Consider the following 24,445-nt stretch of genomic DNA (forward strand, 5'->3'; position numbering starts at 1 on the left):
TTATACACACCTAGTGGAAGTGCAATGACTTTGGAGAGCAATTTGGCAACATGCAGTAAAGATAAGGATGTATTGCCTCTCACTGGCAATTCCACCCCGGGAATATGTGAAAAAACGTCACAAATGTGGACAGGGAGACATACAACAATATTCATAACAGTATTAGCAACAATAGCAAAAAACCACAAACAACATAAATGTATATCAGCAGAATAAAGGACTAATAAATCATGGCTTGTATGTGGAATACTGTACGGTGTTGAAAAACGAATGAACCAGAATTAGAGGTATAAACATGGGTAAATTTTAAAACATAATGTTGAAATAAAAAGCAAGTTGCAGAAAGATACAGAGTATGCCATTTATATATAGCTTTAAAATATGTTATATGAAATATTATATATTGTTCAGAATACTTACATGTATAGAAAAATATAACAGCACACATGGGAATGAAAAGAACAAAAATTGGGATAGTAGTTACATCTGGGGAGTGAAGGAGTTGTGGGTGGGGTACCAAGAGGCTTCAATATATTTGTACTACTTTATTTCTTAAGCTGGGTGTTGGGATAAATGAATGAGTGAATGAATCTTAACTGCAAATGTCACTGGAGTCCACCTGGTTTAGAGATATAACTATACTAATATCTGGAAAGATTATTTACATTGTAACTTAACAAACTACAAATGTTATACTCCTGTTATGGTATTAACGTCTTTCTTCCCTCCAGCTTTACTGAGGTATGATGGACAAAAATCCTATATATTAAGGTGTACAACATGATGTTTTGATATATGTACACATTTTGAAATGATTATCAAAATCAAGCTAATTAACATATCCATCACCTTGATAGTGAACCTGAAGTGAGTTCACTCACCCGTTGCACAGCAAGCCAATCTCTGACACTGGGTGTAGTGGAGGAAAGTAGGAATTTTATTTTCATACAATGCTGAGCAAGGAGAGAGGGCAGCTAACCCTAAAATCCCAAACTCCCAGAAAAGCTAAAAGGAAGGGTTTTTATTTGGGGTTTTAGGTAGGGGAGGGAGAGCATATGGCCTTGCTGGTCGGAGCTTTCCCACTAGCCTGTCTTTGGCTTTCAGACTACTTGCAGAGAGGAGGGAGCCCGTGACCTTGCTGGTCAGCAGCTTTCCCACCAGCCTGTATCTCTTTGCTGGGAGGAGATAATGAATCCAGGTGCTTGTCCTTGGCGGTGTCTGTCTCCATGGAGGATAATGGATTCTGGAGCTAGGAAGCCAGAGAGTAAGCAGGGAATGAGTGTTTTGGTTTTAACCCCATATATGCTGGGTTTAATGTAGGGAAACTGATGAGAACACTTAAGATCTACTCTCTTAGCAAATTTCAAGCATACAATACATTATTATTAACTATAGTCACCATGCTGTACATTAGGTCTCAGAACTTACTCATCTTATAACTGAAAGTTGGTACTCTTTGACTGATATGTATTATTTTCTCATTCCTCCTGTCATCTGGACTAGTGAAGGCCTTCTCCAGATGTATTAAATTAAAATGTTTCTGTTTCAATCTGTTCTGGATTTTTCTTCTGTCGTAATCCTGGCTCTGCCTTGTTTGCTGATCCAATCTGGATGTCCCAGACCAGACAGCTGAAATGGTCACTCCCCTAGTGACTTACTCCTCAGGAGGAGAGACACTTTCTGACATCATACCACTGCAGCCCTCCATTCTCTTCTCTGCTCCATAATCAGCCCTGGCAGTTCCAGTGGAAGAGGGAGGCAATCTCACCCACTTTAACTTTTGGCAGGAAGAACAACTTCCATCGATCAAGAGTAAACACAGAAACACAAAAACTTACCAGTCCAGTTATTAAAGAGCTGTTCTCCTTCCCAGTGGGCACAGAATTCTTAAGAGTTCTCATATCACAGAAATGTGGCCTTTTTTTTCTTTTCTTCTAAACATGAGTCCCTCTGGGTGAGGTTTAACTCATACTTATTGCCGTATCGTCTACTCACACCCCAGCCCAGTTGATTCAAGTTCCTGAGCTCTTAAGCAGTCCCCTAAGTAGCAGATGAATCTCTGTATGCTTGTCCAAAATACTTGGTTTCCCTTTAGTAGAGACCTTGGACCCTGAGATTTTCTTGGCCACTCTTCTTCCCTGCCTCAATCCCTGGTTACCTTTGCAATTATGGTGGGGTGGGATTTTGAACTATCAGTCAGTGTCTCAGCTCCCTACCCATTTCTTATTACCACTAAACTACCTCAAGAAAGAAATCACCTGTTCCCTAGAGATTGGCCTTAATTATGTGAACTTGGATTCTTAAAACATTTCTGATTTAGTTTCTATAAAAATAATATATTTTTCTTTTAAGTTAGTCACATTGAAAGTATTTCTATTTCTTTGTTTCCAGGTAATTTTAGAAATTAAATTTATATTATATATATTTATATTACATTATAAATATATAAATTTATATTATATATGAATATATATATTATATCAATTTTTATAAGTATTTATCTCTATTGGACAATTAGAAAAGAGTTCCTTTAATAAAATAAACTTTATAATTTAATTCATTACTACCTTCCAGATGTAGGACATCTCATACTCATATAATGAGAGGTAAAGCCCTTTATGAATAACAGACACATAGACACACAGGCATATGGTGAGTTTATGGCTTCGATTCTACAATTTCTGCAGGTCAAGAAGTAATCACAGAAACATAAAACATAAAAACTCACTAGTCTAGAAATCAAAGAATTGTTCTTCCCAGAGGACACAGAATTCTTGAGTTGAGCTCAAAATAGACAAACAGACAAACAAACAAGACTGACAAACCAGATTCTCTGTTGTCTCTCACTCAGCAGAAAACAGATCTCTATAAACCATGAATCCTTTTACAGAAAGCAATGGTCAGACCTATACAACCAAATTCCTGATCATTGCTGCCGCAGAAGGAAATCATTTATTGGCCATATACAAACCAAAACAAAACACAAAATTGGTGGAAAAGAAAATTTAAATGAGGAAAAACAGAGACTTAAAAAATTCTATTGTGCTTCAGGTTCACCTCTGGGAACAAGAAAAATGTACCTGGATTTAGCAATCCATGAGGGGTACTTCTCTGGCAATAAAGTTCATCTGGCTGTTAGTTGAATACATTAGGCATCTTGGTGGGAACAGCAGAACCATTAAAGGATAATTCTCAAAAAAAAAAAAAAAGGAAAAGTAAAGTCACACAAAATAATTTTCTTTGACTAATTAAATAAGAGAATGAGAGAGATGTTACAATCTGTTCAAGGAAAATCCAAAAACCAGACACCTCACTGATCAAATGGATGCAAAACAGGCTTTTTCTACAGAGAAGGAGAGTTCTCCCTCCATCAGAGAGAATTCATTCAGATGTCTGTAGACAAGAATATTTGCATTATCATCAAGTCTCTACAAATTAATTTTAATCTCTATGGAATTCTAAAACTGTCTAATCCAAGATAAAGGTATCTTTTTTTATTATTTTTTTTTTTTTGAAGATTAGCTCTGAGCTAACATCTGGCACCAATCCTCCTCTTTTTCCTAAGGAAGACTGGCCCTGAGCTAACATCCGTGCCCATCTTCCTCTGCTTTATATGTGGGAGGCCTCTTACAGCATGGTTTGCCAAGCAGTGCCATGTCCGCACCCGGATGCCAACCGGGAACCTGGGATGCCAAAGCAGAACGTGCATACTTGACCACTACGCCACCAGCCAGCCTGGTGAGTATCTTTTAGGATCAAATAATCCCCCCGAACTCCAGCATTCCATTGAATTCCATTAATCTCTTTTGCTTATATCAGAGTGCTACATTTCTCCCTACATATCACAAACCGGAGGTTATAGAATGTACTAGAGGGGAAAGCTTCCATTCATTCACAGATCTTCTGTAATTCTGGCCCTGTGTTAACCGTCCACTCAAAAATGTTTTATCTACCATCTACTGTGTACTTAGCAGTTGGTCTGGTGAATTTTGAAAATAATGGGTCATGGTCCTTGCTCACAAAGTACTTACAATCTCATTATGGAGATAAGACATACTGATAAGAAACTACTCGTCAATAAATTTAATAAACTGCAAAATTGAGAGTACAATTAGAAAATACGGCAGTTTAAAACGGAAGTACACTCGATCCTCATTATTGGTGCATTCCGTATTTGCGAATTTGCCTACTCACTAAAATTTCTCTGGTACTCCAAAACCAATACTTGCAGTGTTTCGCAGTCATTCACGGACACGTGCAGAGGGGTGAAAAACGTAGTTGACTAAGGTGTGTGTTCTCTGCCCTCGTGTTTCAGCTCTCACACTGAAAACGCGTCCTCTTCACTGTCTCTCCAGTACCTATTTTCACATTTTGGTGATTTTGTTGTTTAAAATGGCCTCCAAGCTTAATCCGAAGTGTTGTCTGGTGTTCGTAAACGCAAGAAGTCTGTGACGTGCCTTATGGAGAAAATACATGCGTTAGATAAGCAGCTTCACTCAGGCATGAGTTACATGCTACTGGGCATGAATTCAATGTTAATAAATCAAAAATATATATTAAATAAAGGGGCTTTAAACAGAAACACATATAAAACAAGGTTATGTATTGATTAGGTGACTAAAATGTTGTGACCAGAGGCTCACCAGAACCTAAAACGCTGTATTCCCCCTAGGAGCAGTGGTTCCATATTCCCTCGCAGTAACTTTATAGAACATAGACTACCTCAAATAACGAGAATCAACTATGCATATTTAAACCGACAGAAAGTGTTTTTCAAATGCGTCTGATTTCCTTATTAGCACAAAAGAAAAAAGAAAACCCTTTCCAAAAAATTACTCCACTGCTCTCCGAAAGAGCCTAGAAAAGCTGCAATCCTGCCTTCCATTTTCCTTTTCCACTTTATTCCTCCTCAGCTCTCCCTCTTTCTGTCTCTCGGAGGGGTCCCCATTTAAATAATGTTTTTCAAGAATCTAAAGTCCTAGACCAAGTTTGATAAAGGTGGACACTCAAGATACACACGTACATTTAAAAGTGAGTTCTGTGGATGTGTTCTCGCAAAATTAATTGCAAAACTCCGTGGTACCACAGTTCTGTGGGAACCCAGAGAAGGGTATTTCCCCACTTTGGCCATCCACCTTTCAAATCCCAAGGTCATTATAAAAACACGCTAAAATTTTTTTTTCTTCTTAGCTCTCAAACAGTAACTGCGCGGTACGCGCCCACCCGTAGGCCTTAACGAAGCTTTTGAGCCTTTTTAGTTTGCGTCTTTCTCCCTGTTTCTTTAAGACAGAGCTCGGGCGTCCTGCCCTAGGCCGCAATGGCTGCCCGGGCTTCACACCCTCTGCGCATGCTTCTTGAAGGCAATTCTGGGTTAAGGCAATTGGCGACTTTCGCGGCGCAAGATGGGGACTTGGCGGCGGGCGAGGTTGAACCTCCCAGCATGCCTTGCGGCCGGGCCCGGAGTCCGGACGCCTAGGGATGGGGAGCGTCCGGCAGTTTCAGCCGCCAAATCGGCTGTAGAGATGGAGGCCGAGCGCGCGGCCTGAGAGCTGCCGCCCGCAGAGGGGAAGATGGAAGCGTGGCGCTGTGTGAGGAGGGGCTACGGCCGCTGTGTGGTGGGGAGAGGCCGGTCAGTAGTGCTGGGTGGCGGGAGGGAGGAGGAAGGGGCGGGCGCGGGCGGCCCGGGGTAACCCGGGGCGGGGCGGACGGAGGAGGAAGAGGGTCGGGGCGGTGGTGCGGCCGGACGAGCCTCCGGAGACCCCGAGGGATAGGTAAACCCGGCGCGTGGCCGGCGGGACGCTGGGCCTGCGGGCTGCGGGGCCCGGCGCGGAGCGCATCGGCCGCCGGCCGGCCTCGTGCCTTCCGGACCGGGCTTGGCCGTGGAGCCCGGCCCACTTCCCCCAATCCAGCCTCCTGGCCCGCCCGAGCCTCCCGGTCCCGGCTCCTCCCCGGGGGCTCGCCATCCGCGGGGAGGCCGCCCGTCCGCAGTCGGTCCCGGGGCGGCCTGACCCGGAGCGGAGCGCGCGCCGTGCACACGCGCCCGGGGGGTTTGTTGTTTGTTGCTGTGTTAGTGTCTCTCAAACTTTAGTCACTTGTATACCAACCTTTACGATTATTATCAAATTCTTGTTCTACCTCTGCATTATTTACTGGGTATTTTGAAATTGGCTGACTTTTTAAAAAAGCACTTCGTAGATGCTGCTTACATTAGCGTCGCCCTAAGCAGTATCCGCGAGATCTTGGGTTTGATGTACTGATTATGTTTCTGTTTGCCTAATACATTTTAAGATAAATACTTTGCTATTAAAAATCAATACGTTTAGTTGTGTACCATATGAAACTGGTGTACCACACATGGGAAGCACAGCGCTGTACTAATGATTACATAAGTTATGGGGATCTGGTTTTAACTCCTGTAGTCCTGGGACTTGATGCCAGTTCAGTTCAACAATGTTTTCCTGAGTACCAGCTGTGTGCCAGGCACTGTGCTAGGCACTTGGGAAGAGACTGCGATTACACTGAATAAGAAAGCTCTGGCCTTGAAGGAGCTCATCATCTTAAGAGAAAAATCTATATAAGTAACTACAAATATAGAGAATAAGTTTTGTAGTACAAGTTTTATATTTCAGTAGGGTAGCTTATTAGGATAGAAAATGAATGAGCAAGTGCCCAAATCTCTATGGCTTTCAGAGTTGTCATCAAGCAGGATAGGCTGCCCATGTCATGCCTACAATTAAGTTGAATTTAGAGAACAGTTTGAGAATGCATAAGCTGAAAAAAAAAGTAAAATATTTTAATGCTGTTAAAATGAAAAGAACATATAAAAGTCAAATAAGAGTAGGCACAATTTAACCAAAATTCCTTTAGAGATAGAAGTGGACATTTTTGACACTATCTTGGAATGTACCCTTAATGAATTCTGGAAAAAAGGATAGAAGTCCTCCTCTGAATCCTCACGTTTTGCCAGAATAGTATAGTAGGAAGAAGGTGGTCCTTGAGTTGCATTGTTGCTTGAGAGAGCCTGAGAGCAGCATATCTATTCAAATAGTGTTAACACTACTTTGGAGATATTTTAGATGATAGGTTAAATTGGTGCTTTTGGGTTTGGAGTGTTGGTGAATTGCTAGTAAGTAATCTCTGTCCTCTTTCGTTTCCCTCAAGGAGAAGCATGGTTTTAAAAAAAATAAGAATGGAAAAATAAATTAGCCACCCACTGACTAGCAAGAAAGGTAGTTGTGAAGTTGTGTTAGGTTTTTGTTTTTTGAGCTGTACAGATGTTTGGAAAATATAACCTCTGTATAAAAATACTGTGCAGAAACCTGTTTTTATTCCAAACCCAAGTTAGAGGATTCACTTGAATTATAGTCAATTTATGTGTTCCATATTTGATTTAAGTATTAGGTTTGCTGTGGATTTTATTTGCCTAGTGAGTTTTATTAGATGCTAGAAAGCTACTCTGTATATCAGTTTGATGGTTGATCCACCTCTTGGTTGACTGTGGACTTTTTGACGTATATATGGTGTTTTGGGAGTGTGGTGGATTCTATGTTAAGTGTTTAGGTACCATTCATGGTTGTTTAGGGATATTGAGAGATTGCTGCTAGTAGTTAAATACTGGCTGCTCCTCCATCCCCATCTTTCACAGATTTAGAGGTAAGATTTTGAATATTAGACATTATCTTCCCTTGAGGAAACAGATTTAGGTTTTACGTACTGTAGTGGAACAAAAAGTGGTACCTCAAGGAGTGTATTTATTTCTTTTAGATACCCCATGTTACCCCATCACCAGAAGAGTCTGGGCAGAGACTGGACTACACCGTGGGAGAATCTGCAAAGGTGTTGCTGGAACAGACATATTTCTAGTTGTATGAGGTGGCCTGGACATTACTCTCGTGCTCCTTACCCGTACTTCAGTAGTAGGCATTTTTCACTAAATTGGAGACCGCCTTGTCTGATTGAGTCTAGAACTCAGTTTCAGTACTGGAACTGGAGACCTGAGAACCTGAGCCAGACATCTTTGATTCATCTCTCTAGTTACATCATGAACTCTGAGGGAGATGAGCCTTCATCAAAACGAAGAAAACACCAAGGTAAAGGTAACATTTATCTTGGTGCAGAAATAGACATAAGCCATAGACTAGATTGAAACTTTCGTTTCTAATCCTTTAGAAAATCTCCTGCAGGGGCCGGCCCGGTGGCGCAGCGGTTCAGTTCCCACGTTCCGCTTCTTGGCGGCCCGGGGTTCGCTAGGTTCGGAATCCGGGTGCGGACATGGCACCGCTTGGCAAGCTATGCTGTGGTAGGCGTCCCACGTATAAAGTAGAGGAAGATGGGCACGGATGTTAGCTCAGGGCCAGGCTTCCTCAGCAAAAAGAGGAGGATTGGCAGAAGTTAGCTCAGGGCTAATCTTCCTCAAAAAAAAATAAGATAAAAATTTAAAAAAAGAAAAGAAAATCTCCTGCAGGTTTTAGAAGTGTTTGGTGTTTATTTTTAGGTAAAGTTTTCTGGCTAAAGTTTTCCAGCGCTTTTGGTCTGGTGCTTAAGATCCAGCTCCCTTGCCACCATGGCCTGGGTTCTTTTCCCAGTCAGAGAACCACACCACCCATCTGTCAGTTGTCATACTGTGGCAGCTGCGTGCTGCTGTGATGTTGAAAGCTATGCCACCGGTATTTCACATACCAGCAGGGTCACCCGTGGTGGACAGGTTTCAGCAGAGCTTCCAGACTAAGACAGACTAGGAAGAAGGACCTGGCCACCACCTGCTTCCAAAAAATTGGCTGTGAAAACCCTATGCATAGCAATAGAGCAGTCATTGTTTGATACGATACCAGAAAGTGAGAAGATGGCGCAGAAAGACCTCCTGCTGGACACAGGGTCGCCAGGAGTCGGAATCTATTCAGACGGCACCAACAACAAGTTTTCTGTTAGGGAAAAATAAATTCTCTTTTTGTGAAGTCTTCATTTTTTCTTCAGTTAATTGTGTATTTCTGACAGTGAAAATTGAAGTGACTCTACATGTACAATAAGGTTGGAAAAGAATGGAGGAGTAGATTAAAACAGTAGGTTTAATTTAAGAATAGTTTTCAAATTCAGGGTTTTGGGAACAAAGGTCCTTAGACTTCTTAGAAATTGGTGGATGTATTCTTTGGAGTCCACAGATCTATTTAAAAAATTAAGTTGCTTGTTCTCATTTTTTCCCCAAAGATTGGCACCTGAGCTAACAGCTGTTGCCAATCTTTTTTTTTTCTTCTCCCAAAATTCCCCTCGTATATGGTTGTATATTCTAGTTGTGAGGGCCTCTGGCTGTGCTATGTGGGACGCCGCCTCAGCGTGGCCTGCTCAGTGTGGCCTGATGAGCGGTGCCATGTGCTCACCCAGGATCCAAACCAGCAAAACCCTGGGCCACCAAAGCAGAGTGCACGAACTCAACCACTTGGCCACCGGCCTGGCCCCTCTTGTTTTTGTTTTTAATGCTAACCTTTTTGTGTAAGGTGAAAGGGCTTTTAAATAGAAACAATCATAAATATAAGATTTTTTTATAGACTGAGATTTAGCTTATTAAATCTGTATTTCTCATATGGGGTCTATAGATGTAATTTTGAGAGTGTGGGAAGTTTTTTCTCTTAAAAAGGGTACACATCTTATTCAACTATGAGAAATGGTTTTTTCTAAATATGTTGATTCTTTCCATTTTTCTCATAGTCTTTTTACTCTAAACGTTTTACTAGACTCCCTGTGTGCTACCAGCCCTGTCCCCCACATCCAAAGTATACGTGAATAATCTAAGTAGAATTTGGAATTGTCTTTCTTACTGAGCTATAGTTTTCAGTGAAGATAATTTCTCAGAAGATATTTGAAAATTGGCTGTGCGGGTGTTATTGTGTAGGGAGCTGACACAAGGAAGACGTTCAGAGTGAGTCTCACCTGGAAGTCAGAGCTAGAAGATTAGCCAGCGTTAGTGTGCTTTTAGGTAAAAATTCTATACACATTTAAGTAGAAATTCTAAGCACTCAAAAATGGAGATCCATGGTACTTAACCACAGCAGGTGTTTATAAACAAATACTTGTTTGAATGAGTGAAAGGTATATTCAGAGGCATTAAAATTAGGGTCCTAAGAACAATCCATAATCTACAAATCTAGGCCTCTATGATGACATGAGATTGCGTTTCCTTCATGTACTCACAGTGTTTACCAGGTTAGCACACTCCTCTGTCTTTTAGCCTTTTGTAAATCTGATGTGCTGTCAGGAGGAGCTGTGGCATATTGTCATAAGCATGGGCTTAGGAATGCTCCCTGCTCTCATTCTGCTTCACTGCTAATTGTGTGAACTTGGACAGGTTACTGAACCTCTCTGCTCCTTGGTTTCCTGGTGTAAAATAATGTCTACTTTGAAAGCCTGTTGAGGATGAATGAGACGTATCAAAGTGCCTAACACACTGTTGGCTTCATAGTAGGTACTCAGAAAATTGTGGTGGTGGTGTTTTCCCTTTAATGGATGGGGAATTACATTTACATACTTATAAACTTTGACTGCAACCTGACTCTTTATATGTCCATTCTTCCTAGGTATTGTGAATAAGGAAAATGCTCTTCGTTAAGCCATATTTGTGACTTCCGATATTTCACTAATACTTTTCAATCAAGAGAACAGCATTGCTAACTTGCCTATCACTTTAAAGTGGTGTTTGAAGGATTTGTGTGACACAATTATGACTTTCTAATTAGGCACCCTAAAAACCCGATCAGGCCTATTGCTTACTTTCTTTGATTCATCTGTCTTCTCTGCTGTGATCACCTTGTTCCTCCTGACATGGAAGGTATATAAGCTTTTGTAGTGTGAATTTATATTGTGAAGTATATGAAGGCCAAAGATGCTCCACTCCATCAGTAGATTTCAAATTGTCTTCCATGGAACCCTGGCATTGGAACACATTTTTGTATGTTTATTAAAAGCAAACGTGGTCAGGATAAATGTGTTTGCCCCATCGTCCCAGCCCCAGTCCTAACGTGCCAGAGATTGATGCTCATGACGTGAAAAGTCATGCCAAAGGGTTGTACAAGCTCTAGAAGTTTGGAAGCCACTGTATTAATTAGATAATCTGATGGTCTTGGTTATTTAAAAAAATGGAATTGCAAAGAGTTGGCTTACAAACTCTTAGTTGCTAGAATCACAAAAATCTGAATGCATTTATATGCCTTTACATATACGTATTTTACAAGGGAATAAGAACGAGTTTTCTAGACCTTCATCTTCCATATTTTAATGTGGCGGTGACACCAGGTTAGTGCTGTAACTTTGTGGTGATAGCTCACATTTTGTTTGCATGACTAGAGCCCTTTTCATCTCGTATACATATGAAGACTTTATGATGTGTGGCTACAACCATCATAGGCAGTCCCCAATTTATGAATGAACTGTGTTCTAGATAATCAGTTCTTGAGAATCGCTGTTCATCGTTGGTTCTGTTTTCCCCGTAGAAACTATGTTATAAATCTCAAAGTCGCTCTTCGGAGCTAGTAGTTACCCTTAGTGCTGAGCCTTTGAGGGTGGGATTCTCCATATTCAGTGAAGGATAGTGAAGGGGATAGTTTCCTTTCCTTTGCCTGGCATAGGACAAGATCTGGGGTAAGTTGTGTAATAGTTGAAGGCCTTTGTTTAGTTTGGTGTTCTTTCCTTCCACTTTTTTTTCTTTACCCTTCTCCTCGGGCTCCTAGTACCTTCATGGTACGGTGTCTCCAACTCCCGTGTTCCACTCAGACCTCACTATTGGTAAAAATTATCTTCCTCTTCTACCTTTGGTCACAATTTCTCTTGCCTCAGTGCAGCAGATACGGGCATTTAAATTTTGAGGAAAGCAGTCTGATTAACTCATTTACCAGACCGTATTTTTAAATTTTTACTTCATTGGCATTTTTATAGAGTGTTGGTATTCTGCTTGTAAATATATTGTCATTGTAGAAGATTTGGAAAAATCTTCCACAATCCCACCACTCAGAGATAACTACTCTTTAAAATTCTGGTGTATTTCCTTTTAGTCTTTTTTCCCCCTGTGTAGAAAATATTTTTCCTCAATTTAATTTTTAGTTGGCAAAATTTTAGGCATTGTAATCCAGTGAAGTGAAAACCTTCATGCGTGAAAAGGCAGAGATTCTTGGGCTGAGGTTCTTCAAACTTGAAAGTCCATCTCCAAGTCTGTTTTCCCAAGTTCTTCCCATTTCTTGTTTTCTCCTTCGTTTGAGCTCATAGATCCTCTGAAAGTTCCGCATTTTTCTTCACGGCTTCCATGGCAGTAAGAGTATCCTCTTTAATGGTGGGGTGAGGGAGACAAAGTCAAAGGTGAATCTATACGGTGGTCATTTCTAAGTCGAGGACTGCCTATAATTGCAAAATCTCATGCTTTTCGATTCTCTTTTCATCACTTTTTCAGGGTACATGGTGTCTTTGCAGAATATAAACTATCACACATTCCTGGTTGCTGCATGCTGGGTTTGTCAACCAGCCATTATCATTTACTAGCATTCTGTAACTGTGTCACATTTAACTTTGCTTTGGTCTGCATTAAAAAGCTTTCTTTTGTTCATTTTGTCGGCATTGTTCCACTTTAGTGTTCTAGGCAGTAAGCACTGCTTCATATATTGCCAGTATACACCCTTCATTCATGTCTACACCAGTATTCTGAGATGAGTTGTTTCTGGAACTTAATCACTTGATGTTCTTATCTTACTAATAAGGACTAAAATATGATGTGAAATCATCTTATTGAAAAGCCAACTATGACATACAAATAGATTATCATGGTTATAAGGTTGCTAAGCATGTGTATGGCAGAGTTACTTCTTAACCATAAAGAAGTGAGAAACCACGACCCCTGCCTTGTCTTAGCTTTATTAACACACTCTCCCAGCCTCCAGAATCTGTTGCTAGATCCTTTCACACCTGTATTGTACCTTTTGGTCAGTCAGTATATCATTTTACTTTGTAACCAATTTGATGACAACTTCAGTTACTCAGTGCTGCATTGCCATTTCCTAGGGAAAAACATTTTGTTCATTGCCTATGGGAATTTTTAAAAGGCAAAAAAATGCTGATATACAGGAAAATACATGGTCTGTTTTTTATTAATTCTTTATATTTTGTCTAAAACATTTAATAGGCACGATAAAACGGCATTGGGAATATATATGTAACCATAATAAAGAAAAAATGAAGATCTTGGGAGACAAAAATGTTGACTCCAAATGTGAAGACAGTGAGAACAAGTTTGACTTTTCAGTGATGTCCTATAATATACTTTCACAAGATTTATTGGAAGACAATTCACACCTCTATAGACACTGCCGGCGGCCGGTATTACACTGGAGTTTTAGGTTTCCCAATATTCTGAAAGAAATTAAACACTTTGATGCAGATGTAAGTGCAAAATATCATCAAAATTCTCACAAGAAAAAGTTGGGTTAAGTGATTCATTTGTAAACTAAATGGTTTTATCTCTTTTGTTTGTGGGGTGAGAAGGGAAGACGTTTAAATATAGTGATGGAACAGTTTTTAACAAGGTATCATGACTTCCACAGTGTTATTTGCTGATGGTTGTCGGTGTAAATAATCATTAACTTTTCAAAAAAGATCCAAAAAGTTTTAAGTATTGGTCACTTTTGAGACAGGGACTGGCAGCATATTAAGTATTTAATAGATATTTCCTTTGATTTGAAATTTAAGTAACTCATGCAAAAATTAATCTAGATGATGGCATTCAAAGAAATCAGCTCTTAGGAAAAGACTAGAAAGATTTAGTACTAATGAACATGTAAATTCAGGAAAATATCCTGATGTGGAAATTAAAATTATTCCTTTGGGAATTACCAGTTTTAGATACTAAGAGAGCTTCAAGAAAGCCCAGGGTTTTGAAGACTGCTCAGATTTGGAAATACTAATTTGATAGATCTATAAATTACAAAAGAAAAGATCATGTCTTTTATTTCAGTTTTCATCAGGTTTTTAGAATTTTAAAAGCCTGCTTTTAAAGATGAAAGCACAAGAAAATTCATATTTGTATCTTTGTTTTAATTCAAGCCATTTTTTTCTTCCAAGGTACTTTGTTTGCAAGAAGTTCAAGAAGATCATTATGGAACAGAGATCAGGCCAAGTTTGGAATCATTGGGTACAGTGTAACTTTTATTTTAGCCAAATTTACTTTGGAAGGTTTGTGTGTTGTTGAAGTATAACTTGATAACAGATTTATTTAGACCAAAAATCTTAATTTTGAAAAAATGTAATACCCATCTCAAAAGTTCAGGAAAAGATTGAGATATTTCAAGTGGAAACTTGTGTTGTTATATAATTTTAATTCAAATGGAAAGGTGTGTAAGAATATCTTCGTACCTTCCTTTCCAGGAGTTACTCTGCCCACCACCAGACCCCTAAGATTCTGAGCTCTGTGAGATCAGGGACCATTCTGTCTAGTTTATTGTTATAACACAAGTGTCTACCACTGCCTAATGGATAGAGGCTAAAAACCTTTCTGATGAATGGACACTTCTAGAAACAGGTCATCGTTTGAGAAATGCTGCCTACTTTACATTCATTCATTCAGCAGATATTTTTTGAGTGCTTACTATACGCCATGCACTTTCTAGACAATGGGAGTACAGCAGTGAACAAAACAGCTAAAATTCTCTGCCCTTGGGGAGCGTCCGTTCTAGTGGAGAAAGGCTGACAATAAACCAAATAAGTAAGTAAATAACAGGAAAGTAGAATGAGTCAGGTTTCAATTTTAAGCAAAATAATCAGAGAAGGTGACATTTGAGCAAAGACTTGAAGGAGGTGAAGGAACAAGCCGTGCCTAGAACATTCCAGGCAGTGGAGATGGTGAAGGCAGGCCCTGAGCTTGGAGTGCCTTAGGCAGGAGAGAAGGCCAGTGTGTGTGGAGTAGGGCAAAGAGGGGAGATCTAGAGGCAAAAGGGTCAGAGAAATGGGGTGGGGGAGAGTGGGGGCAGATTATTATAAGGCCTTACTGTCTTTGTCATGACTGACTTTTACTAGGATGGAAGGAGAGTATGAAAATACACATTAGCATATTTAAGACTGAAGTCTGCCAGTAAAGAGACCTGTTAGACCCAGTCCCCAACTTTTTTGATTCCAACACTTATTAGCATCCTGTTTGACTAATGTTTTGCAGAATACACTTTGGTAAACATTGTTCAAAATTATTAGGAGAGCTGTGTTTTGCCATATATAAAAAAAATCCCTTGTTTTAAATTTCTATCTTTCTTATAGGTTATCACTGTGAATACAAGATGCGGACTGGAAGGAAACCCGATGGCTGTGCCATTTGCTTCAAACATTCCAAATTTTCACTGTTATCAGTGAACCCAGTGGAGTTCTTCCGCCCTGATGTTCCGCTGTTGGACAGAGACAATGTTGGATTAGTATTGCTCTTGCAGCCCAGAATTCCAAGCACTGCCTCTCCTGCACTCTGCGTAGCAAACACACATCTATTGTATAATCCAAGGCGAGGTGATATTAAGCTGACCCAGTTGGCAATGCTTCTGGCAGAGATTTCCAGTGTTGCCCATCAGAAAGATGGCAGTTTCTGCCCTATTGTTATGTGTGGTGACTTTAATTCTGTTCCTGGTTCTCCACTCTATAGTTTTATAAAGGAAGGAAAATTGAATTATGAAGGACTTGCCATAGGAAAGGTGGGTGCTCGCTTCATCACTATTAGGAGGCAGTCTTAGCTCACTTCATTGTAACGTGAGGATAGGCATCACAGGGCTGTTTGAAAACCATGGGTGATCCGGTACTCTCACTCTACCAAGCTATGATGAGTTTCCACAACTACTAACGAGTAATTATATTCACTTGATTGAATTTCATCTTTTCCATCTATTTGTGGCAACATTCTGCTTGGAAGAATTGGCAGGCAGCAAAAAATCCAAAATGGAGAAGAAAAAAAATGCATTGACAGACATGAATACTTCATAAATAAGGAGCTGCTCTCAAGGTGGCAGAATAGAATTTTGAATTCTGGATGTATAGGCCATGCAGTTGGCAAAACAGTAATTCAGTATTTCTTTAGTATATATGTTTTCTTTTACTAATGATAAATATTTTAATTCTCTAGCTGAGTATAATTTATCCTATGTTTTTATTTTCATCTTCAGTATTTTTAGCCAAAATAAGATCTCCACCACTGAGTTTTGAGTGATGGTTTAAAATTTTATAAGAGTTCATCTTTCATAGTATTTTGTATAATAGAAACTATATTGCAGGTAGCAAAAGGGAGGGCCAGCATTAGTCCAAAGCTACAGATCGTTTAGATATCCAAATTAGAGAAAAACGTGGAGGAAAAGACTGCCATTTTCATGTAAATAATAAGTGCTTCCTGAAGTGTATTTGAACAAGATTTTATAAGCACAAATAATCACTTAATATAATGAATAAAGGGTAATATTTACCATTCTTGGATTCCCTTTTATTTAAGACATAAACTTTTCAATACATAAACTATTTAGAATCTATTCACTTAAGATACCTGTTGAAATTTTGTTTAGGTATCTGGCCAGGAACAGTCTTCACGGGGACAAAGAATTTTATCTATTCCAATTTGGCCCCCAAACCTAGGTATCTCACAGAACTGTGTGTATGAGGTACAGCAGGTACCAAAAGTAGAAAAGACAGGTAAGTGTTTGCAATACATTTTAGCAGACTTCTTGATAACAGTGTTCCCTTTGAAGACATACTACTAAATTTTTAGGGGAATAACACCTCAGGGATGAATATTCATATGTAAAGAAATAGGTTGTTTGCTTATTCCTTTTTTAAAGAGCTCTAAATTTAGTTTTTTAAGTTGAACTTCTAAAATTATCCTTGCATGAATTACTTGCATGTTGCTTTGAAAATGTGTCTTATTTGTGCTAATTCTGGAGACCATCAAAACATAGATTCCAGGATGAAACATTTAGCAATGCGTCTATATAGATATGTATTAAATATTGTTCCCAGAGTAAGAGGACTATACTAAGGCAAACTAGAACAAAACAATATATTGATAGTATTAATACATTTCTCTCTCTTCCTACAGACGGTGATCCAACACAGACACAGCTGGACAAAACAGAGGTCCTAGTGACACCTGAAAAGTGAGTTCTGGAAAGCAGCAGTAGACTTCTGCTGACTTTAGTTGAGTAAAAAAATCATTTCTGAAAAATGACTTGGATAAAAAATGAAGATAATGATATTGCATTCTAGTGAAAAATACTGGCTCTTAAGTCAAATAGACCCGAGTTCCAATCCTGACTTTGCTACTTTTTAGCTGTATGATTTTGAGCAAGAAACTTAACATCTCTGAGGTTCACTTTCCTGATCTGTAATTTGGGTTGTTATGAGGATTAAATGAGACGAAGCTTGTAAAGCTCGATGTTTGATACATAGCTTAAGCAGTGTTATTTAAAAAGAACAACCTGTCCGTGGATGTGGACCAGCTAGCACTCTTTGAAATGTATTGCTATTACATATTTAAACAAAGGTCAAGATCACACAAAAATATCTTTTAGATTTCAGAAGAATCCTTAGCCTCCTCTGACTTACTAGATCTCAAAACAATCAATAGGAGAATTGATCCAAAAAAGATACGCTGGCAGAAAAGATAATTATTTATGCTTATCTCCTGAACTACAGGAAAAGGTCATCAGAGCTACGGGGCAAAGATGCCTGGATTCTGTATTATTAAAGAAGCATGAATGTTTGGGGCTATGGTTGACAAACAGAAGTATGTTCATAACAACAAGATGGAGACTGAAACCACTTTAGGATATTCTTGAAATGCCCTGATTGTTTCATATTGTGGCTCTTTTATAGTTTTTATTTTTGCTTTAACATTTAAATTTAGGGACAAAATTAGAATCATCTCTCAGTCATTTCATCTGCTTTCTTCTCAGTCTTATTTTATTTTGCATACCTTGTTTTGAGAAAATGTTATCTCAATATAAGAACCTAGTAAGAAAGGAAGCAATTGTTTTGAACTTTTAAAAAAGAATACTTAGGAATTTATAATTAAACCTTTCAAATATACTAAAAACTTCCCTGAGTAAGATTAATAAAAAGGCTAATATGACTAACAAATACTTAGTTTTGAGTAATTCTAAAATCTTTTTATAACAATGTGGGGTATAAGAAAAGATATTTTTAAGTATCTATGTATAAATACAGTGTGTTTACATGCATAGCTGATATCTGTAAACTGGAAAGTTGATAGTGAGATAACAGTTTGCAGAAATCCTGCTTTACATTTAATAATGTAAATAAAACTCCTTAGACATAAAAAGTTGCTAAAACTTGGAAGTAAGGGCATTTTGAAGGAATTACCTTTGTTCATCGACATGTGAGCTCTTTAAAAGCAGGGCAACATCTCTGTCTCTGTATCCTTAGCTTCTAAGGTAGTGCCTGGAAGTTAGTAGATGTCTGGTAAATGTTTATTGCATGAATTAAAAAATTTTTTTCAATTTTGTTTTCTTTCATGACATAAAGGATACTAAACTTCATGATATGTTAATAGGAAATGAATTTTAAACCCTTTACCCATAACGTCATGTATGTATTTGTAGCGTGGGGTAAATGTACACCATTATAAAAGCTGGTTGTTTGTGTGGTTTTTTTTTTAAAGATTTTATTTCTCCTTTTTTTCCCAAAGCCCCCTGGTACATAGTTGTGTATTTTTAGTTGTGGGTCCTTCTAGTTGTGGCATGTGGGACACCGCCTCAGCGTGACTTGATGAGCGGTGCCATGTCTGCACCCAGAATTCGAACTGGGGAAACCCTGGGCCGCCAAAGCAGAGCGCATGAACTTAACCACTTGGCCACGGGGCTGACCACTATAGAAGCTGTTTTAAGATGCATGCAGAATTATCTCATATCTCACGGCAAGAATGATCATAGAAAAATATGGCCCCTCTGACATGAAAAGTCTAGTGGGTTACAGATAGCATTCCTGAAGGCTACTTTGATTTTCTTTCTTAAAAACACAATAAAAAACTTACAGTTTTAGAATATGTTTGTTAGTAAGTGGAAGTCCTCAAATATGCTACGATTAATAAAAAATAATATTAGTTTGTTAATTATTGAGCTTTTTCCCCCCAAGTATCACAGCCCTGTTAATGGGTTTTATATATTGCCACATGTTAAATTTATACATCGCCAAAGCTAAATTGTGACATGATCTTTTTAAATAAAGCTTGTCATAATGTCTGACTTTGTCTGGAAATTAAATGAAAAAGTGCTTTAAATAGGAGGAATTATAAAAATCATGAAGAATTTGATGGATGCTAAATACTTTTTCTTTTCAATTTAGATTATCTTCACATTTACAGCACCATTTCAGCTTATCTTCGGTTTATTCACATTATTTTCCTGACACTGGGATTCCAGAAGTGACCACCTGTCATTCTCGAAGCGCCATAACTGTGGATTATATTTTCTATTCTGCTGAGAAGGAAGATGTTGCTGAGAAGCCAGGTGAAGATGCATGTAATCTTAAGTTCTGCTAGAGAACACAGTAACTAAAACCTCAAGGCTGAAGTTGCAAAAAGTAGCTAAACATCTAGATGAAGTTCAAGATTTAGAAGTTTAAAAATATCTTTAAATTGGTGATACGTTTGACAGATTGGTAATAAATTGGAAGAAATCAGTTAATTACCTGCAAAAGAGGGAGGCAGTGAAACACCTTCAAGCAAATTATTGTATCCTCAACTGTACCCTCCAGTTCCAGTCAGCTGCTGAGTTATAAATCTTTCATATTGCCCTTTGGTTGTACTTGCCATAAATTTACTGTTTTTCTTATGACAGCAACTGGATATATTGTGCTAATGGTCATCATATGGTTTGAGCTTAAATTTTACAAAGGTGTGCTGCCTTCATCGTAGGAACATGCTTACACTGCCATCATAGACCATTTGCCAGGCTGACCCTGGAAGACAGTCACGTGTCACTTAACAACAGGCATATGTTCTGAGAAATGTGTCATTAGGCAATTTCGTCATTGTGCAAACATCACAGAGTTCACTTACACAAACCTGGATGGTATAGCCTACTATATACCTAGGCTGTATGGTGTTGATCTTATGGGACCACCGTCGTATGTGTGGTCCCTTGTTGCCTGAAACATCATTATGGCGCATGACTGTATTGGATCTTTCTGAGAAAGTGAAGTCTGTAATATGACTGTGTTTTGAAAAAGCAGAGATCATAAAACATTTTCCAATTCAATGAAAATCAGATTTTAAACCAAAGGATTCAAAGTGAGGAAGAAAATGCAGTATAAGATAACTGAAAGTAGAATACCATTCAGAAAAATGTGGGCAGCTGTTTGATCTTTTCTGATTTCCCCATTTTTTCTCTTCCATTTTTTTGTGCTATTTTTATTTTTCCCTTTTTCTATTGTTTGTTTCCTACTGAGGATAACCTTATTAGTAATACTCAGGAGATGGCTTTCTCCTCCCCACTAGATCAATTCCACAAAACATGCTTGCTGCTTTGACTTTGTAATGAAGTTCTGGTAGTTGTCATGCCATAAACATTCACTAGGTGGCAAGAGTGTGTCATGGACCAGAATCTCAAATCTTAACATTAAGAGAGTGTCATTTTTTACTCTACTTCTGTGGGTACTGAGTCTCTGGGACAAAATCATACTAATTTATTCTCTAGTCACCTTATAAATTTCCTAATCAGCTGTGGCTGGGTCTGTCTGGTTATATGCAACTACAAAATGGTTGATGGATGAATTTCTTATGTCATTGTCAATATCAAATTACTCTTAGCACTGTTGTTTATTACATTGATTTTTTTTCTAAAGATTATCTGCATAACTTGAAATAAATATAAAAAATATCTGAAATATAAAAAAATCTGAAACTGCTGTTTGAGAATTATAATTAAGTTATAACTGAATAAAACGAATTGAATCACATTCTAAAAACTGACTTCCAGAGGGGTTTCAAGTTCTATATCATCGTTTAGAAAAGAATACTTGTATGATTAATTTACAATAGGCTGTTGACAAGGTTTCACTAAATCTATATGTGCTTCTTTAATGTAGGAGCTGAAGTTGCTTTGGTTGGTGGCTTGAAACTTCTAGCTAGACTGTCACTTCTTACAGAACAAGACTTATGGACCGTGAATGGACTTCCAAATGAAAATAACTCTTCAGATCATCTGCCCTTATTGGCTAAGTTCAGACTTGAGCTCTGACTCTTCTTTCATTACATATATACTTTTCTTTCCAATTTATATTCTTTTTCAAAGAATGCAAGGTTCTTAAGAGTTTGCATGTTGTTTATTTTTGCGCTGTGGAGTTTCTGAAGAAGTTATGTTAAATGCTTGAAGTAGATATGGGAAGAAACAAGTTTACAACCATTTTCTTTTTTAATAATGAAAAAATATTTTCCTGACAAGTGAGATCTAAATGCTCTTTATTGTAAAAGAGTTGTAAATATTTTTTATTCTAAATCCCAGTAAAATTGACAGTGACTTGTAAATATAGTGCATCTTCTTTAGTTCTTTTAGTAAAGAATTTCTGTTCATGTTTTTGGCAAGCTTTACAGTGAATCCAAAGTACCTTTGAGTTCTTGCAAACTACAACTTGTTTCCCTCCAGAAGGTCTGATTTCACTGGGAGAACCATATGCTTGTTGCGTCCTAGTTAATGCATCTCAGAAATCATTGAGTCATTCACAACCAGCCATTTTGGTTTGTTTTTGAGGGGGCTTGATAATGCTTTTTAAAATTGTACAAATTGCTTAATCCACCTTGTTACTATCCTGAGCCATGTAAAATGCCTGCATTTTTTTGGGAAACAGGTCACCATAACTAGTAGGATGAGGCGCTCTACACGAGCCCGCTCTCTCCATCCCGCAACGACAGACCCTCACAGGATGCCTGAGAGGGAGACACTGGGCTGTGCCTCTGTTTCCCGAGCGGTTTTTCCTTTTTTCTATTCCATTTCAAGAAAAGGCCCCTGGTTTGGGAGAGAGAGTTGCTTTTACTGAACCAATTCTGTAGAAATTTATTTTGTTAGAAAACTTGTCTTTGGAACAAAGTGGCAGCTATAAGATTATTTTTGTTTTGCCTCAGAAGTTTGAGGAAGCCAGCAAAACTCTAGTGGGGAGATACCAACTTGGAGACCTAACACTCTTAAGTAGTAATTTTAACTGTTTTAGTAGTTTTATTTCTAAAATGTTTTATTTTGTAATGATGCAGCCATGTGAGATGGGGCTGACATTTTTTTATGAAGTGGTTAAGAGCAGGTCTAATAAATCCTGCAGTTGGCTCTGTATGAATGTTTGAATCAAAATTTTTAAAACATGAAGAGTGAAAATTTCCTCTTTTTTAGACTTTGGGAGCAAAGAATTGCGTGCATTTTTACTAAGTAGTAATTTTATATTGAATCGTACTGAATTATAAAAGTTTTTACAATGTGTTTTCTTAATAGAATGCTTCATCTTAAATTAGAAAGCAGTCGTTACTTTATAGTCTTGGACTTTAAAAGTTTTTGTACTAAAGCATTTACTACTTTTATTTTTTAAAAAATAAACCAGGTGAATACCCCAAAAACAGCATGTGGGTTATAAGGATTTGCCTAGTAAAAACTGTAGTAAGTACATTTAAATGTTTAAGTTCTCATTTTTTGGGTTTTAACTCACAGTATTAACTGTTAATACAGTTAGCAGATATAGTCATCATCAAATAATAATGACAGGATAATTATACCCTTTTAGTTTGGGGGAAAAAAATGAAAAAAAATGAAAATCCGTTGATTAATTACTGCTTTGTGTTGTGTGAATTTATTAACAAATAACACTATATGTAGGTCATTTTTGACAAACTAACACCCCTGAAAATCTCTGTGAAAAGCTAATTTTTTTTTTTTTATAAACTAATGATTTATTAGGATGGTTGTGTTTTAAAGATTTTTTTTATTTTTTTCCCTTTTTCTCCCCAAAGCCCCCCTGTACAGCGGATTGTGGGTCCTTCTAGTTCTGGCATGTGGGACGCTGCCTCAGCATGGTCTGATGAGCAGTGCCATGTCCACGCCCAGGATTCGAACCAACGAAACACTGGGCCGCCTGCAGCGGAGCGCGCGGACTTAACCACTCGGCCACGTGGCCAGCCCCGAAAAGCTAATTTTTTATATCCTGATTAATATATTGTGATTTTAGGCCCTGTTCATGTGCTTCACTTGACAGAGTTAATCCATAAAATTGCTTTCCACTCTAGCTGATAGAATGAAGTATTATTTTGCGGACTGGAGGCCAAAGGGTCAATGGAACCTTCTCACAGGTTTTTAAAGCTCCACTAAAATTGTCTATTTGTCTTTACTTTTTTGGTCAGAAGAGTTGGTAACTCTGTTGGAGCCTTCTATTTTCCTGCCAAAAGCAATGAAATCTGGTTAATTACTAAAACCAGGTCTTCCAGTCTCAAGTGCTATACTCTCCAAGTTTGAAATGGAAAGGGATATTATGGAATAAATGAAATTTTGGTTTTACTGTATCTTTTGATATCAAGATAATGTGCTTGTTTGAAACCTTGTCCTTTTTTTGGAATTTAGCAACTGTCTGCTTTTAACCCTTTGTTTTCCTCAAAAGCTAAGTCAGAGATCTAGAGCGTTCAAGGGGTTGGGGAAACAGACATCAAGTCCTTTGCACTTTGTACCTGTAAATTACCTAATAAATTATTGTACTAGTACATCTGTGCCTGCAGGTTTGTGCTAGGTGTACTAAGCTGTGTAAGCTGGCCTGTTGCCTCTTCTGAACTATTTCATTACCCTTTTCAGCCTTTATACTTAGGGTGATGCTAAAATATAAGTGAATTAAGATGTTTAATATACAGTCTGAAAATTGTGGAAGAAGACTAGGGTGAGAGAGCAATAAATTAGTTTACTAAGACAAGTATGTAATAAGAGGGCAAGAAAAAATCACACCATCTTACATTTTTAGAAGAAAAACAATCCTTACGTTTCCAGGATGGTTTTATTAAAGTCTCATGCTGTGTATAAACATACAAGTGATGAGAAAAACATTAACTTGAAACATGCACTTATCTGGCATTCTCTAAAATACCATTATACAAGTTTTCATTTACTTAGAAAAATACCCACTAAAACAATCACAGTTTTTCTTAAAGATTTAAAAAAAATGTATCGGCCAGAACAAAGTCCAAGAGAATAAACAAGATTTGAAACTGTATGTCAAAAAAACTGTACAAGGTTGTACATAAAACTATAGCTTACAAAAGCCTTGGGTAGAGTAAGAATACTGAATTAAGATTTCCAAAGTTCTATTTACCAATATCTATTAATAAAATCCTTATGAAATAATTGACTTAGAAAAAGTGAAATGCTCATGATTTCAGAGTGTATAGAAAATACTAAATATCACTTTCTGAAATAAAGTGTAC

The 24,445-nt window shown here is 38.1% G+C and overlaps 1 protein-coding gene and 1 long non-coding RNA gene across 15 annotated transcripts; one reads left to right on the plus strand and one right to left on the minus strand.

Moving 5' to 3' along the window:
- Positions 1 to 532: 532 nt before the first annotated feature.
- Positions 533 to 5,391, minus strand: LOC139078892 (uncharacterized). The gene is made up of 4 exons (XR_011532069.1): positions 5,024 to 5,391; positions 4,359 to 4,457; positions 3,081 to 3,191; positions 533 to 1,249 (listed from the first exon to the last, which is right to left on the minus strand). It is a non-coding gene; the product is annotated as an uncharacterized lncRNA (long non-coding RNA).
- ANGEL2 (angel homolog 2) lies at positions 5,369 to 23,734 on the plus strand. Of its 14 annotated transcripts, none has more exons than XM_070591117.1 (10): positions 5,400 to 5,629; positions 7,765 to 8,090; positions 10,569 to 10,819; positions 13,157 to 13,413; positions 14,092 to 14,161; positions 15,277 to 15,698; positions 16,554 to 16,680; positions 17,084 to 17,141; positions 19,348 to 19,511; positions 21,091 to 23,734. In XM_070591117.1, the coding sequence occupies exons 3-10, from the start codon at positions 10,813 to 10,815 to the stop codon at positions 21,240 to 21,242; spliced, it is 1,257 nt and encodes a 418-aa protein (XP_070447218.1). In that variant the 5' UTR covers positions 5,400 to 5,629; positions 7,765 to 8,090; positions 10,569 to 10,812; the 3' UTR covers positions 21,243 to 23,734. The 14 variants fall into 14 exon arrangements, 12 of the variants coding, with proteins under 12 accessions (XP_008534551.1, XP_070447223.1, XP_008534554.1 ...); XM_070591119.1 differs by lacking the exon at positions 5,400 to 5,629 and adding an exon at positions 5,684 to 5,771; XM_070591120.1 differs by lacking the exon at positions 5,400 to 5,629 and adding an exon at positions 5,714 to 7,653.
- The last annotated feature ends 711 nt before the right edge of the window (positions 23,735 to 24,445 follow it).

The sequence above is a fragment of the Equus przewalskii genome, chromosome 23 (assembly GCF_037783145.1).
Source record: "Equus przewalskii isolate Varuska chromosome 23, EquPr2, whole genome shotgun sequence".
NCBI lineage: Eukaryota > Metazoa > Chordata > Mammalia > Perissodactyla > Equidae > Equus > Equus przewalskii.

Excerpts from the sequence above, each read along its gene's own strand:
- ANGEL2 (XM_008536329.2), top strand. The coding sequence starts at position 5,571 with ATGGAAGCGTGGCGCTGTGTGAGGAGGGGCTACGGCCGCTGTGTGGTG. Across the intron at positions 8,091-13,156 it reads AAAACGAAGAAAACACCAAG|GCACGATAAAACGGCATTGG; the intron begins GTAAAGGTAACA and ends AACATTTAATAG. Across the intron at positions 13,414-14,091 it reads TTAAACACTTTGATGCAGAT|GTACTTTGTTTGCAAGAAGT; the intron begins GTAAGTGCAAAA and ends TTTTCTTCCAAG.